The sequence below is a fragment of the Phyllopteryx taeniolatus genome, chromosome 9 (assembly GCF_024500385.1).
Source record: "Phyllopteryx taeniolatus isolate TA_2022b chromosome 9, UOR_Ptae_1.2, whole genome shotgun sequence".
Classification (NCBI taxonomy): Eukaryota; Metazoa; Chordata; class Actinopteri; order Syngnathiformes; family Syngnathidae; genus Phyllopteryx; species Phyllopteryx taeniolatus.
Window position 1 is genome coordinate 16774171 of NC_084510.1, and position 16531 is coordinate 16790701.

Consider the following 16531-nt stretch of genomic DNA (forward strand, 5'->3'; position numbering starts at 1 on the left):
TACCCCCAGTAACGTCATTTGTTCTAGGCAAAAAGGACCTTGCAGATATCTGTAATTAAGTAGGTCTCGAACTCTCGAGCTTTCATTTTGACTGGTCACAAATCTGTTACAGATATCTTGAATGGAAAATGAAACTATTCAAAATGTAATTACGGACGTTGTTGACATCTACAATGTTGATTCCCCATATAGTCAAACTCAGCTTTTAAATGTTGAATCCACTTGCCATAGCCTGATTAACATCTGACCTGGTGAACATCTTTGGCCGGTAGGTGGCGGTAATGCACATTTAACATAATTACAAATTGTATCTAGTGAGATACACCAAATTTGTTTTTATAATTCAAATATTGAAACGTATGAACTAAACAGAACAATAATAATATTTTTATTTATGAATGGCAACAGGTGCATAGACAAGTTAATTGTACCATCTGCCATCTAGTGGAAGAGCAATTCATTGTTCTGCCCGTCACTATACATCGCAAGCATGGATAGATAGATGAACATTAGTTGTAGTAAGAGTAATATTTTCTGACCTATTAAATAAATTGGGATAATTTCCCGTGGCATGCATCACAACACACTCATGTATAATCAGCCTTAGGGCAATAATATGCTTAAGGAATTAATGTTTAACAGGTGTGTGTGTGTGTGTGTGTTTTTTTCTTCAGCTGTTAAGGAGATTAAAATGAAAATGAGTACTATAGAGGAGATGATACCTTTGATTGAGTAGATTTGTATTTTTTTTTTATTCACAATCATGTAAAAGTGTGTGACCGAAAGGTTTGCATGGCTCTCGTGTGTAACTTAAGTCATTGAGCCACTTGACGCTTTCATATTTGGCTCACATTTCATTGTCAGGATTCAAGTCGGACATTTTATACTGAGTGGGTTTATCATGCCACTTATTCTGTATGATGGTAGCATATTTGGAATGCCTGCTTTTAAGTCACAGTAATGAATTGAAATGCATTATGAGTTTCTGGTAAATGTGAATATTTAAATTTTTGTTTGTCTTATCAGATGACGTTTTTATGGTTCACATGCTCATTAAGTATTTGAAAGTGATGACAAAAATAAATACAGCCGCACGCCGACAGGTGTGAAAACACAAAGCGCCTTTTATCAAAATCCATCCAAAATAACAAGCAAACCAAATAATGAAACTACATGGACAGATTTAATACAAACAGAAAGAAAACAAGAGATGAGCCCGTTCGTGAGATGTTCAAATCTCTCCATGTGGAAATGACGAAGGTTTATCATTACTAAAAGAGACACAATGAGATGGTTTGAGCTTCAAAAATCATCATTAAATATTCTTACATAATACAAACAAAAATGTCAAAACCATCCAGGCGATGCAATTTTAATGAGCCAAAGTTTTTTGATTTGTCTGAAATTGTACTTTAATTATTTATTTTTTTTTGCACACTAGTGTGCCCAATCAACCTTGCATGCGCCTTTGTTTTATTGCACTGGCTCAAGTTCAGGAAATAGGCAAAAGAAACAGGAGACTTTATTGCCCCCTGTAAGATCCTGGTGCTGGAGATCAATTCAGTTCTAAAGCAAAATACTGTGTAGAACTGGATGACATTTAACAGCGCAAAAACGTTTGACTGATTTTGTTCCGGTGACATTCAGAGTGACTTAACATTCTTAAGCCTCCTTAGATAATAATTAATACTTAGATGACCTTCTGTACATTCAGGCTCAGCATGTGAGCGTCATATAACAGCTGAGAAGATGATGCGATCAGAAATTAATATTTGGCATCAGAAAAATGACCACTGTGTTGTACGTGTGTTTGTTAGCTGTAAAACGATGAAGGACCTTTTAAAATGAATGGAGGTTGACTGTAGATGTTTGCCGGGTTAAAGTCACACTATATAATTAATAATTTGTTTTATACAGTAAGAAAAAAAACACACCTGAGGATTGCTGTGATGTAAAAAGTTCATGACTGATGGGGTGTCTTTATGGCTTCACTGTGTCCTCTTCATTATGCAAGGCGGAATTTGTGTTTTATGTTCCACAATACTGAGTACTGACATGATGGAAAGCTGTTTGTTCGATATCCTTAATAGTCCAGCTCAAGCCAAAATTGCCCTAATAGTGAGGACATAGACCTTACTAGTACACGGTCCTTAAGATGGATATTAAGGAGATTGAATAAATGCCCAATGGTTTTCCATACTGACATCACATAAGCGGTTTCGTCTTTGAGTTGGGGATAATTGTGTTTGTTTTAGAGTCACATTTGGATGATATTCATGTCTAGGGATGGGAATTGATAAGAATTTTGCGATTCCGTTTCTTATCGATCCGATTCCTTCTGCTATCGGTTCTCATTGGGTGAGGGAATTAAATAATACACATTGGTTTGTTTTCTTTAACTCTTTAATATCTTCAATGGGTGGTTCATTTTTTTACACTCGTTTAAACAACATGCAATTTTCACCTGAGCTGATAACAGAAAATATGCAACGAATTAACCTATCAAAATTCAGAGGCATCGACTCTGACAAAAGGATGTAAACCCTTCACCACAAATCTGGCTGTGGTGAAGGGTCTAAGGGTGAAGTGAAGTGAAGGGTCAATGCTTGATGGCATTTGCTTATCCTCGCCTCTGGCAGTTTAGTCTTCCCTGCCTTGATCAACGGGTATGCTATAGGTACGCAAGAGCAACTGTGCTCTGAGCAAGCATCTAACATTTATTTCCAGGAGATGAGAGTATTCATATGTTTTCCCCTTTAACAAAATTAAAGCTTTGCGAGTAGCTCTCAGTATCATCTTTTAGCGTGAAATATAGGCAAACTTTACAGTGCTTTTGCCTTGACGACATGTTGGAAAAGTTCCCCAAAAATATATACTTCTTGCGTGTGACATCATCACCTGTTTGCGCTGTTAGAGAATTCGATAAGCGGAATCGTAAGGCAAGCAAACAAACGAATCGAATTACTGGGAAGCGGTTCTTGATTCCCATCCCTGTTCATGTCATAAAAGTCACAATTGCTTGTTATTAGGAGCTGTTGACCACTTGGAAGACCATTGGAAGTTGGAGTCCTGCTCTCACGATGCGTCACTTTAGCGCATAAAAAAACAGACACACACACACTGTAAAGAAAATGGACAAAGAGCTGAGACAATACATCATACAATAAGAAAGTATAAGTAGCATTTTTTGGAACAAAAAAAAAAAAGATGTTTTCTATACAAGCGTAGCCCTTTTCCTGAAGAGGGGGACATTCCTCGTGTTCCCCCCGCCTCCCTCCTGTCACTAGGGACCACAATGAGTCGCTTGTTGAGTGCTTTTGCTTCGTCCCTCACTCCCTGTAAACTTTGCAATTCTTTTATAAGAGCCTGATGGTGTGAGGATGAGGAAGCGTCCTATTGCGTTGTCCCGCTTTTCTTGTGTGTGCTGGACCCCCCCGCCGCCACCTCCCCCCAAGGCTCGGCGTCACTGTCCGCCAGCCGCTCCCTGTCCTCGTCCCAGTAGTCCTCGTCCTCATCCTCCTCTTCCTCCTCCACCGCCGACTCGTACGTGGACTTCTCCTCCTGCTTGATGGCCTGAACGGCGGGTGGCGGCGGAGGAAGTGCGGCGGTAGTGGGGACGGGACTTTCTGCCGAGTCGCTGCTGTCCTCGAAGGCGTCCGGGTTTTCCAGCATCTCCCTGATGAGCGGTGGCATGGGGCCGGGGATCTCCATCTTTAGTGTGATGGCTCTCTCTGCACCTGTGTGGACAGACAGGTATATGACACTCAGTACAGTGCTCAGTTGCCACGAGGGACGTACACTAGTCACAAAAAGTTAGCGATATCTGGTTGAAATTTCAGGATGGACCTAAAACGCGAATAGGACAAATCCGCAAGCAGTTGCTGCCCTGACAAAAAGTTTTATAATTGTCTAGAGATGTCACAAGATGGTGGTGAAGCACTACTTTTGTATAAATGAAACTCCTCAACTCACTTCAATATACTGTACTTTCATGGTAGCAGGATGCCACAAAATGACAGCTAAGCACTACTTTTGTCTAAAAGAAGTTCCTCAATTCATTTCAACACAGTTCCTTGGCGCCAACATGGGGCCAAAGCAATACTTTTTTAGCACCAAAACATCAATATTTGAGTTTATCAGCAAATAACAGAGGCTAGCCCGCCACCTCACAAAAAAATGTAATAAATTGTGATTTGATGAACTTGCTAATGCTGAACAGTGAATTTGCAAGGATTCATTGGATAACCTTTACGGGTGAACTTAATTTAACCTTCTGTAAACTTTTGAATGTACATGTCCAACTGTTCATTGTTTCAGTTCATTTTGCACAACTTACTGTTCTCTAACAAGGAGCTGAATGGCAACATTCACAACAGGTGAAATCTCCAAGGACGTCCACTTCTTTGCCTTTCTGTGACTCTTCCAGTCTCTTTGTGTCTGTTTTAACCTGCTGGTACACTAACACTCTAAGCTGAGTTTCTAGTTCATTCTGAAAATTCCTGTTTAAAGTCTCGCAATAGTGAGGTAGTGGTACTGTTGTCAGCTGTCGTCTTGGTCTCATGATATCAAAACGTCACCTGCATGATGAAGATTTAAATACCAATTCCAATTGAATGATATACTGGCCCATTCGTGGATGAAACACCTGTTGAGGGTTTTACCTTTTGAGCCTTGTTGGAGAACAAAGTTGTGCGAAATTACTGAAACAAACAGTTAAGATGTGCATTCCGAAATTTAGATTTCAAATTAGGTTCACCTGTCAAGAATACAGTGCATTTTAGGTTCATCCTGAAATTTAGCCTGAAAGCCCATTATTTCAAACTTTTTTCTGAGTTATGTATTGGACATAAAGGTGGAGAGAAGAATTTAAGGTGGAATCGAAGGCGAAGTGGTGTGTTTAAGGTAGGAACAAGAGTGGACAGGCGTTTGTAAGGTGGAATAGAAGGCGGAGAAGTGAGTTTAAGGTGCAAATACAGTTGATGACGCATGCTTAAGGTAGAAATACAAGTGGAGAGGCGTGTTTAAAGCAAAAACGCAGGTGAAGAGGCATTTCTTAAGGTAAAAATAAAAGTGAGGAGGCATTAAGGTGCATGTTGATGTAGTCACAGATTGTGAAAATCTGTGCTCACTTCTCATATACGTCATTACACTTTAACGTTAAAGCTTAACACGTGTACACACATCTTGTGTGTGTGTGTGTGTGTCTTTCGTTTTGACTGATTGATTCACTGATTGATAGATTGTGCACGTGGCAAACTGACCTTTGGTGCTGATTCCCCGCAGGTCGGTGACTTTCATCAGCATGCGAGGGAACATGTGAGGCTTGTTTGGGCGTCGGCGGCGTGTGTAAATCTTCAGTGCCTCCAGCAGCGGCTCCTGCAACTTGTCCACCTTCTCGGGTTCCTCCAGGTCCATGCGGTCTGATGAGCGAGCGGGACAGGGTGAAAATCTCGTCAAAGAGAGGTAAAAAAAATAATAATAATAATTGTTTTTAAATGAGGTGTTTGTTGTACCTCCGCAAATGAGGCAGATGGCACTGAGGAGGCCCGTCTCAGTGTCGTCCATTTCCAAAGGCAGGAGCTGCCCGGCGAAGGCGAACACCAGGTCTGTGAGCGGGCCGAAGCCGGCGTTATGCATCTGGGTTCTGTTGAGGGTCAGGCCATCGGAGAAGGTCATGGTGTCTTGCTCGGGGGTGTAGCGCGTGCATATCCTCAGCATCTGAAGACAAAAAAAAGTCGACACTTGAGGAGGCTTCCTGGCAGCTGTTCAGATTTTTATGTTTTTGCAATCAGAGTTTAAGCTGCGTGGCGAATGAGGCAGTAGTGTGCGTGTGTGCGTGAGTGAGTGAGTGAGTGAGTGAGCGAGTGAATGAGTGAATGAGTGAGTGATAGCAGTACCAGGATGTCCAGACATGCAGATTTGAGGAGGGTGATCTGGTCGGCGATGGTTAGCGTAGTGAAGCCAGGTAGTCGCTTGGCAAACTCCACAATCTTGATGATGCACTTTGTGGACAGCTCGCTGAACTTGTCCCACAGGCCCAAGTCGAGCTGGACTCTGTGGTCAGAGCTTGAGTTCTGGGGGGTGGGTGGGGGTAGTAGAAAGAGGCACACATGTCCAAACTGGGTTGGTGAGCTCATACAAGAGGTCTGTTTGCCACGGTTTCTTAATTAAACTGTGGAAAACCACACTGCATTGTCCGCATCAGTCCAAATGAGAAAGACTCAAGACAGACTCTTTTTAAAACACACACATGGGCCAGGTCAAAAAGTTTGTCACTCACTGTGGTGTATTTGCCCAGCTGGCACAGTGATGGAAATGTCTCCTGGTGAGCTTTGCTGACTTTGTTGACGAGCTCCTCCAGCTCGCCGCTCAGCTCGTAGTTCTCGGGCAGCACCGCCTCCTCTTTCACGTCCTTCTTCTTCTTGTTCCTGTCGTTACGCACTGCTTCTTTGGACATGCCCACCTCGAAGCACTTTTGCAACCGACAGTACTGACAGCGGTTGCGGGTCACTTTGTTGATCTGGCAGTTCTTGTCTCGGTGGCACGTGTACACCATGTTCTTTTGGATGCTGCGCCGGAAGAAACCCTGAAACAGAGAAATGTCTCATTCATATTGTCTGTACAGTCCTCACATGCTGCTGTTTTATGTTTTATCTGCTGTCAGTGAGCTATGTTTTTATCTGCTGTCAGTCTTTTGTGGAAAGTAGCATAGTGAAACATTGCCCCTAGTTTTCTATTTACTAATCCACATTTGTATTTTTTTTTTTTTTTCCTGTGGAACATATCCTCAGCTACTCACTGAAAAAAACTATTTATGGCTCTCTGTGTTTTTTGCAGCTTTTTCTATAATGACTTAAGATGTCGCAAGATGGCGCCAAAGCCCTGGCTAACAGGAAAGCAGTAATTGGTTTCAAGAAATTATATATCTTTGTATGTCAGAGAGTTTAGCCTGAATTGTCTGGATTGTTAGTGGAATTTATGAAGAGTCTTTGTCATGTGTTTGTTTTTGCTCTGTTTCGTGGCTATTAAAAAGCTCCAGCTGAAAAATGATTGCTTGACAATAAATTAATATTAGATATAATTTGTGGGCGACTGGTTAGAGCGTCTGCCTCACAGTTCTGAGGACCGGGGTTCAATCCCCGGCCCCGCCTGTGTGGAGTTTGCATGTTCTCCCCGTGCCTGCGTGGGTTTTCCCCGGGCCCTCCGGTTTCCTCCCACATCCCAAAAACATGCATGGTAGGTTAATTAACAACTCTAAATTTCCCGTAGGTGTGAATGTGAGTGCGAATGGTTGTTTGTTTATATGTGCCCTGCAATTGGCTGGCAACCAGTTACGGGTGTACCCCGCCTCCTGCCCGATGATAGCTGGGATAGGCTCCAGCACGCACGCCTGGAGTGAGGAGAAGCGGCTCAGAATATGGATGGATGGATATAATTTGTGAGTAAATTGACACAAGATCATCATTATTTCAGTAAGTATACTTGTAATGAAATGTTTGTTAGGTGGTGTGCTGTGAGATTTTTCTAATCTAAGATATGTGCCTTTGCTGGGTGTAAAAGATGCTTTTGATTGACTTGAAAGTTGTGTAGTATTACTAAGGACACACTAGAGGGCAGAAGACTGATAACAGTGAACCAAACGTGCCTTGTAAGCTTTCTCTTAGTGGGTGCTAGTACCTTGCAGCCCTCGCAGGAGCTGACACCATAGTGGTATCCAGACGACTTGTCCTGGCACACGAAGCAGGGCTTGTAGACGCGAGGTGGCGGCGGAGGAGAAGGCGAGCTGGGCACCATCTCCTCTGAGCTGGTGCTCTGGGTCTCCACGGCTGCACACACAAGACGAAGCCTTCGAGTCATTTTGCGGGACGCTCACAAGGAAGGAGAGTTTGCGAGCCGGTGGTCAGCGGGGCATCCCCCGGAGCCAGTAGGCCATCTCAAAAGTGGAGAATTTTAAGAGAAAAGGGAGGACGAAGGCGTCTGATTGACAGCGACTTAAAGTAGACACAATTAGCTGATGGCCAGATGGCCCCGCTGATAAATCGCTGATTGGCAGCTGCGATTTGATTGGCTTCTCCATTTACGGGGGGAGCGGCATTCCTCTGTTGACTTTTTCTGGAGTTTTGTGTTCACAAGCTCACATTTTTACGTGAAAGGCCGTCCAATGAGACGTGCCCATATACCCCGAGGCCCATGTGAACAAACAAAAGCTGGAAGTTTACAAGGCTCGGCCCCTGTCCCCTCTCTCCGAGGGGAAACTGTATTATGACATTTGCTAAGCTAAGGCTGTGGTAAAAACAAACTAGAAGATAAAGCGCAATGACAAAGTAAACCAACGAAAACCTTCCCTTCACGTAAGAAACACAAGCAGCAGCATCGTCTTCCTCCATATTTGGAGGTGATGACTGAAGAAGCAGATTGTCTGGAACATGCCTTTCAACTTTCACCTTCACTCACCCCAACTTCACCTTCCTCTGCCCATTCCCACCCCCACCCCTTGTTTCCTGGCCCTAAATTCCTCAGTGCAGGCAGGACGGAGTTTAATAGTTGCCCAGGCTTACAAGCGGCCCTATAAAGGTTGTGTCTGGGATGGGAAGGAGGCCCCGGGCCAGGCTGACGGCCCCTTTATTGGCATCCAGTCACCTTGGGCAGCTATTCACACATACAGCTCCATCCTCGCGTCCCTTCCTCGTCAAAATTAAAGAATCCGGGGTCAAAAACCCCAAAGTCAATTCCCCTCCTGTCACCTTCAACAGACGACACAAGGCCCAACCAAATGTGGCCCACCCCCACCCTGCCGCAGCAACCCTCAAATGAACCCAGCGGCCTGTCATTAACAAGAGTGGTAAGGTTTCAAAACGCAGAGAGGTAAAGCACAAAGGAATAATCCAATAAAAACAAAAGAAAGGCGAAAGAAAGAAAAGGAAGGAGGTGAGAGTGAGGACACAAACTTCCCAGTGGACAAGAGCTTCAATCAAAGCTTGACCATTTAACTTTGACCTTGGCTCAAGGGGGTCATTACTACCGTAACTACTTGCCCAGCAGGCACTTTAAAAGTTCAATGTGTGTGCAAGTGGCATTCACCAATTCACCCTTATGGCTGCCAATAACATGAAGTCGCTTTGTCTTATACTAAATGACAGCATTTGTATAAAGAGAAAAACAAAAGAATGGCCTACAATTTTAGATGTTTACTAATAAAACAGTAATATCTGCTTTCGTTGATCTTTTATACACCCACCGGCCTCAACATTAGGTACTTTGATGTATAAAAAAAACAAACGAACAAAAAGAAGCCTTATTGGATCGGATAAGATAAAAATGCTCATTTTTAATGAGTTGGATCGATTATGGGGAAAATTCATTACTTATTAGCTTTTTAAATATTAGTTTTAAAGTGGTGGGCAGAATCACTCGGAAAGGTCTGAACAGCTGTTTACCTGCCACACTGAAACAACTGCATCAAACACAGCATTAAACTGAAAAAAAAACCAACCCTTGTGATTAGCAAGTTTGCCTCACAGTTATGAGGTTTGAATCGCTGCTCAGCTCATGCAACTAATGCTACAAGTGGTAATAGTGTCCACTAAAGAGTTTCAGATTAGAATACACAATACCGTACAAGAGATGTGTTGACTTTTGAGGCTTTTAGAGCTCAGGTGAGAGAGAGTGGGCAGAGCTAAACCCGTAAGCCGATCTGTTGATATAGTAACAATGTAAGAGAGTGTGTCCGAGAGGGAAAATGGGTGCCATTGAAGCAGAGGTAGCGCATCTGGCGCCAGACGAGAGGTACTGACTGACGACGTCTGTGTGTGGTGAGAAAGGGTGAGGAGGAGGAGGAGGAGGAGACAGGCAGCAATGAAGGTAGAAAAGAAGAGAATGAAGGAGAGAGGGGGGAGCGATGCTACCTGGCGTGACGAAAAGAGGGAGAGGAGCCAAAAAGTGTCAGCAAGCTGTCATCGCCCTGAACTGAGCGTGGCCTCGGAGGCTCGGCTTGAAGAAACAGCGGTCTGGTCTTAACCTGCAGCTCACCCCGGTGTGTGTCACAACATCTATCAGCAAACCTTTTGGAGGAGCCACAAGAGACGACACGACTGGTGGGAATCGACGTCCTCGTCAGACATCATCGCCTTACAGTGGAGCATGCACATTTTCGGAACATCCTGGCAGACTTTCTGTCACCGACATCAGCATACAACTATTCGAGCGCCACGTTTGTGTCTTGTTAACGTCCCTTCCTTCCTTCCTTTCAGCCATGAGTTTAATGTCTCATCAACACAGGCCAGTTTGGCCTCGTACTTTACACCTAGTTCACATTGGACAAGCAGCCTGTTCGCACCACCGCGTCGCTGTCCATTTGGCGTCTATGATTCAGTTGGACTTGACCAATCTGCCACTGCGTGCCTTTACGCTGACATTGAAGTTGTTGTTTTTTTTTTATTGCTTGCGGAGTGGCTGTGGGGGCGACATAGTGACATATGGCGTGCAGCTTGACTTTGGCCCGGGGCGCTACACAGCATCACATTGGGGAGGCGTCGAGGATAGTCCGCAGTGGAACCTCTTAACTGTCCCTAATGTTTTACAATTTGGAAGCACATTTTAAAGTGAAACCACAAGTTTTTCATTGGCTATTTTGTGATATCAGCACAGAATGGTACCACTTACGGTAAAAAGTGTAATAATACAGGGCTGCAATGATGAATCTAATTGTTTACCAAAAAAACGAAGCTTTGCAGGGAGCGATTTTCCACATGGACTAGTGTTACCGCAGTTGCAAGCACCACTCTTTGTTGAAATAAGTTGGCGCGTTTGTGGCGAGGGAGGGAAAAGAGTTTTGTAAAAGAAAAAAAATCACTTCACACTTACAAAAGAAGATAAAGTACAATGTGTACCACAACAGCACGTCTACAATCGCCAACACAAGGTAACATGTCGATGTTGGTAAATTTAATGTAGCCTACCATCGTTAGTTCCAACATTATTGTAATGCCTCCGCAAGTGGTCAAGGATGGACACAGCCACCTGTGCACTTTCAATTGCTTTATTGACCAAATGGTAAGAAAACAAAAACAAAATAAGTGCATTTATACACGAGCTGCTGATGGCCACAACTCATGCAGAGTCACTCAACATATAACAGCCAACTCTACACTCTCATTGGCGGATCCCACATCACTCAAGAGGCCAGTCCCCACCGTTTAAAGCCATACACACTCAAAGTCACAGATACTACAGTTAAATGTGAGAAGGGTGACCCCAGTGGATAAAAATAATACCTGCATCTCACATGCACATTATTGTTTTTAATAAGGCAAAATCTAATTTTATCCAATTAATCAATGGGATAATACTCAATTCTAAACATTTTGGTAGCTGCAGACTTAGTGTGATGATGACCATAAAACTGGAAATGGCAATATCCTGGCTGCTCAGCACAATATGTCTAAAGCAACCATAAGTCAACTTTAACAATAGAAGAACAAATATGTCCACAACAAAATCTAACCATGATGAACCAACAGCCCAAGCAGTAATCTTCCTCTGCAGTTTTAATATAGAGTACAGCAACCGACTGTTTGTTTTACACTTGTATGACAGCTAAGAATGTTATAAAGTGTGATCCATGAACTGCCTTCAGCAATCCTCCATGTCCCTAAACGTAAACCAAAGCGTCCGTCACAAGTCATCAAAAAGTCAGCGTTTTTGTATCTTATATTAGTTTTATTATATTATTTCTGTCACTGATGGTGTAGTGGTACACTCGCCTGACTTTGGTGCAGGCAGCGTGGGTTCCGTTCCCACTCAATGACAGCGTGAATTTGAGTGCGAATGGTTGTCCGTGTCTATATGTGCCCTGCGACTGACTGGCGACCAGTTCAGGGTGTAGTCCGCCTTTCGCCCAAAGTCAGCTGGAATAGGCTCCAGCGTCCCGCGACCCTAACCAGGATAAGCGGTGTTGAAAATGGATGGATGGATGGATATATTGTTTCTAACACCTGCATGACAGTAAAAAAATTTAAAACGATGCCTGGAGGTTTTATGCCAGCAAGAGTTGGAAGGGATTCATTCAATTTGCATTTTTCACTTCAAACTGTCAATCAAAAATCATGTCTGAGGAGGATCATGACAAACTGAAGCTGCACCTCAAACAATACCAAAATAAAATCACAAGATAATCTTCTCATTAATAATAATTATTCAAATGCAGCACTTCAGTTCTTACATTAATTCTGGCTCCACCAAATGTTCAGCAGCACCCTGTGGAATGTGCGTGCACATGTGAATGTGTGTGTGTGGGTCTGTGTGTGTGTGTGTGTGTGTGTGTGTGTTGGAGCACAGGGGCCGTGGGTGGGAGAGAGCTGCATCGCACGAACACACAAACACGCACCCAAGACGCAAACGTCTGCCTCGATTCGACTGGTTTAAATCGATCGTTGTTGTCATTTTCAAGTGCTTCGAGTTACTTTGTTGGGATTCATGAGCAGCGTGAGGGGGAGGCGGTGACGGCAAAAATGCTGAGTGAGTAATTACCACAACAGCAGGGAGGAGATGGGGGAGATGTGAGTGACAATCCCTTTCATCAGCTGTTCTAAGTTCAATACCAGCGTCCCCCCGCCCTCTCCCCCAAACCCCCAGTAATAACCCTCTTCCCCCCTCTGTCCTCTCCTGCCTTCCTGCCCGGGCAGGAGGAGGAGCCCTTCCTGTCATTGGTAGCGCCTCTTAAAGGAAAGACTGTGAAAACCGGGCTGCTGTCCAGAAGACAGCTCCATAAAAAACAAAGCAGCAGACATTTAAAAAGGAGGTAGACACGCACACACACACACATTTGCACAAGCTCACCAGAAATCTTGGACAAATACTTCAACTTGACAAGCTTCACACACTTGTGAACAACGCCCTTGGATCTCAGACGGACGACACAAATGTGAATCATCTGCATCTTAACACTCTGATTGATTCGAGCTGCACAACCTGCATACCAGCATTCTCGTTGTTTTAATTTTCCTGACTAATGTGTGGAGAGGATGTCTATAAAACAGCTTGTTAAATACGTCTTCGTCCAGCCGATATATCATCAGGACTTGAATACGCCCTTCGTTTTCTGTAGCACACCATAATGACCCGAAAAACAAGGCAGAAACACATGCTCTTAGGAAATGCAAAACATAGTTAATTCCACTCTCATTTAAATATTAATTATTAAAAAAACAACAACACACGAATACGACGTTGTTCCCTCAAAACATATGTAACCTGAACCACACCCTTGTGTTATTGTACTGATCTATGATTTTTAAGATTTTGAGTGTGATAATCTTTTGGTGCCTGTTGTCATTGTCCTTTTATAGTATTTTGAACACAATGTAACACCACAATTAGTAGGAAAAAAAATAAGGATTTTCAGGGTTAATTTGAAGTGACTTTTTGATTAATTAAAAAACTCCGGACCCCAAATTAAGTATTTACCGTTGCACTCAAAATCATTCAACCACCATTAAAAATGTTTGCCAAATGTTTGTAGTTTGCAATGCACCTACAATGTAAGAACAATTTGAACAAGTCGTGGTGACTATTTATAGAAAGTTACCATGTATTGAAAGTTGCATGTGTTGAATTTGCTAAAATAAAATAACAACGGGTTGAATAATTGTAATCCACATGACTGTCATCTTTTTGAGAAAATAAATACACCAGTAATGTGCTTAACAACTCATTGGATTTTACACTAAACACGAGTGGCTTTATCTTGTTTTTTTTTTATCTCTCTAATGAGTTCTAAGAGCTTCTCTTATCTTGAGCTCATCTTTACGTTTGAGAAATGTGATAAGACGGACAGACAAGCCAAAAGCACATTCAAGTGTCTTTTGGTTTACAGTCTATTGCTGTAGCCTCAAAACACAAACTTCTTGACTCATGAATGAGGTACGGTACATTTCACGTTGGATACATGGTGGTCCTGCAGCATTGTTATAGTAGCTTTGGAGATGCCACCTGAGAAAGGAGATGTCCCCCTCAAGGCATGAAACACCAAGATATAAGAAGTCAGTAGGAGGGAGGGGGGGGGACGGGGTCTCGGGGGGGGGGGGGGGGGGGGGGGGGGGGGGGGGGGGGGGTCGTGGGGCTAATCCCAAAACCAAATTCATCCCTCTACTCCTCTTTCATGCCCCCACACGCCTGCTAATCTCTTAATTGAGGCCTTTTCTAATTATAATGGCTTCATTAAAAGCTGCGGGTTACACAAGACGAGGCGTGTAAACTGAGCCGAGAAACATTAGCGAGGCGGACAACACACACTCCTGGATGGGGCCAGTGAGCAACGGGAGAGTGGAGTGCTCAAAACTAGAGCAGAAACGAAACATCACACAGGCGACACCGGGGTGCAGTGACACACTGCGCTATGGACGCTGCTCCTTTTAATGCCAGCTGACATTGATACAAAGGAGGGCAAAGAGGTGTTCAACTGACCCACATGCACAAAACACTGGAAAACATGCAGAACTTTCCACAGATTTCATTTGTAGGGATGGCCCCATGACTTTTTTCTATTCCAGAGTCCGAGCTACTTGATTTTGAGTATCTGCCGATATCGAGTTCCGATTCGATACCTCTGCAATGCATAAAGAAGAAAAAAATCGTGTACCCAAATTGTCTCAATTGTCTTCATTTTTTAAAAATTTGAATAAAAGTATCCCAACGTGATACCTTTTTATATTGTTGTCTAGTGCAGCAGTGGTTCAAACCAAGTAAACAAATACAAAGTTTTATTTGTTTACATTTAAATATCCTCTTTTAAATAAACAGAAATCCCCACTCCCCCACCCCCCAAAAAAGGTGAAATTTCACTTTCACTTAGTGCAGTTACAAAATGGAAGCTCTGAAAGTGATCAATGAATCAATCTCACAAAGTAGTAACTGAACTCCACTTTTAAAAGGTAGCTTCACAGTCAGTCACAAATAACATTAAATCCCATTTCAGGGTCATGCGGAATGTTGACAAACTGGTCAAGTATTGAAATCAACATATATTAGTATGATATCACATAGAAAATCATTACGCTTAAAATTGAGACGGACACATGTCCTAGACTGATGTTTGTTTTCGTGAATGTATAATCATTTATGCTGAGCACCATAGTTTGATTTGATTTTACGTTCACAAATTATTTAGCCGTAGTCGTACAACTACAGTAAAGTTACTACTTTCATACTAATCGAATGACTTTGACCAACGTCACACAAGGTCGAGTCTTCATCAGCTCAGAATTACATTTCTCAGTGTTTTTGTTTATGATTATAAGATGTTACAAAAAGCTAGTTGGGCTAAATGCATTACAAGAGCACCCCCCCCCCCCCCCCCCTCCTCCTGATGAATCTATAAATGAATAATGTCTTCCCTGAAGAGTGCACTATTAAGTAGTTAGTTAAAAGAACTATCAAGCAGTTACTCTATAAGTAGAAGAATAAAAGTAGCATAATGTCAATGACGATTGGTAGTCGGCATCATTTACAGTAAGCCTCCGAATTGCAGGCAAATAAGAAGTCTAATTTAGATTCACATTTTGATTCGATGGCGTGTAAAGGTATGAGCTGAGTGAGGTGAGTCGCACTCATTTGCATCTTCCTCTTCAAATAGATTTAACGGGTTATTCCGGGAGGGAAAATGCTTCCGGCTGAGCAGTTTTAGTTTCTTTGCTTCAATGCAGAGTAAAGGGAAGTAATTAAATGTTTTTCTAAGTCAATTAAATTAAGTAAAAAAAAAAAAATAATAATAATTTTTTTTTGGGGGGGGGGAAACATGACAACTGAAGGGATATTTGTGTGTGTCTTTTAGGCTGGCATCTGGGGAAGCTCGTGAGCGAGTCGGAACAGGCCGTGCTGTGGTGTTTGTCAAGCCGGCAGCTCATCCGTCATCATTAAGGCACACTGCGGACTTGACAGCGCTCCGTGGCTTGCCGTCCCAGTGATTACCGAAGATAAATTGGCTCAAGGTGCGCGGCCCGGGACGCTTCAAACCACTTGAGCGGAGCATGCTGCATAGCTGAATCGCACTCTGCAATTTGACTTGAATAGCTAGATAGAGTCAATGTTTGAGTTTGCACACCACAGGGCCGAGCGGAATACAAGAGCTTGACAATGGGCTCCATGATGATAACAAAAGATCTGCTTTTGTTATTATCTTGAGCGTGTTTGTTCCAGTGTCCACACTTGATGCAATGTGGGCCTCTGGAAAGCTGGCACACATTTGACCACACATCAGCACCATTGAAACGCACATGGTTGATGTAAGTGCTGCACCGTGTGACTTTTTCAGACAAGAGGCCAAATTACAACAATGTGATTTCAAGGCCCATTTGCCTTCAGTCTGTCAAAGCTGTTTCTGTTTGGACTGCCAGGTCAGGTCCTGTATTGTTTCAAGCAGCTGTCAATCATGTGAAGTCATTCGCAAAGAAAACAAACATGATGACGTATAAATATGCGCCGCTAAAGTCGCCCACAAAGTCCACTAAGGACATAAACAAACGGACGGCGGGGG

At 43.0% G+C, this 16531-nt stretch overlaps 1 protein-coding gene across 6 annotated transcripts in view; it reads right to left on the reverse strand.

Moving 5' to 3' along the window:
- Positions 1 to 1104: 1104 nt before the first annotated feature.
- Positions 1105 to 16531, reverse strand: part of LOC133483163 (retinoic acid receptor gamma-A-like) — a 37367-nt gene continuing 21940 nt past the window's right edge. For 5 of the 6 annotated variants that reach the window (XM_061783931.1, XM_061783928.1, XM_061783929.1 and 2 more), the window contains 6 exons: positions 7678 to 7826; positions 6281 to 6586; positions 5898 to 6074; positions 5514 to 5718; positions 5262 to 5420; positions 1105 to 3737 (listed from right to left, as the gene is read on the reverse strand). In XM_061783931.1, the coding sequence (XP_061639915.1) occupies positions 3394 to 3737; positions 5262 to 5420; positions 5514 to 5718; positions 5898 to 6074; positions 6281 to 6586; positions 7678 to 7826 (1340 nt within the window). In that variant the 3' untranslated portion in view covers positions 1105 to 3393. The remainder of the gene's footprint in view (positions 3738 to 5261; positions 5421 to 5513; positions 5719 to 5897; positions 6075 to 6280; positions 6587 to 7677; positions 7827 to 16531) is intronic. The other variant, XM_061783934.1, reaches the window with a different exon arrangement.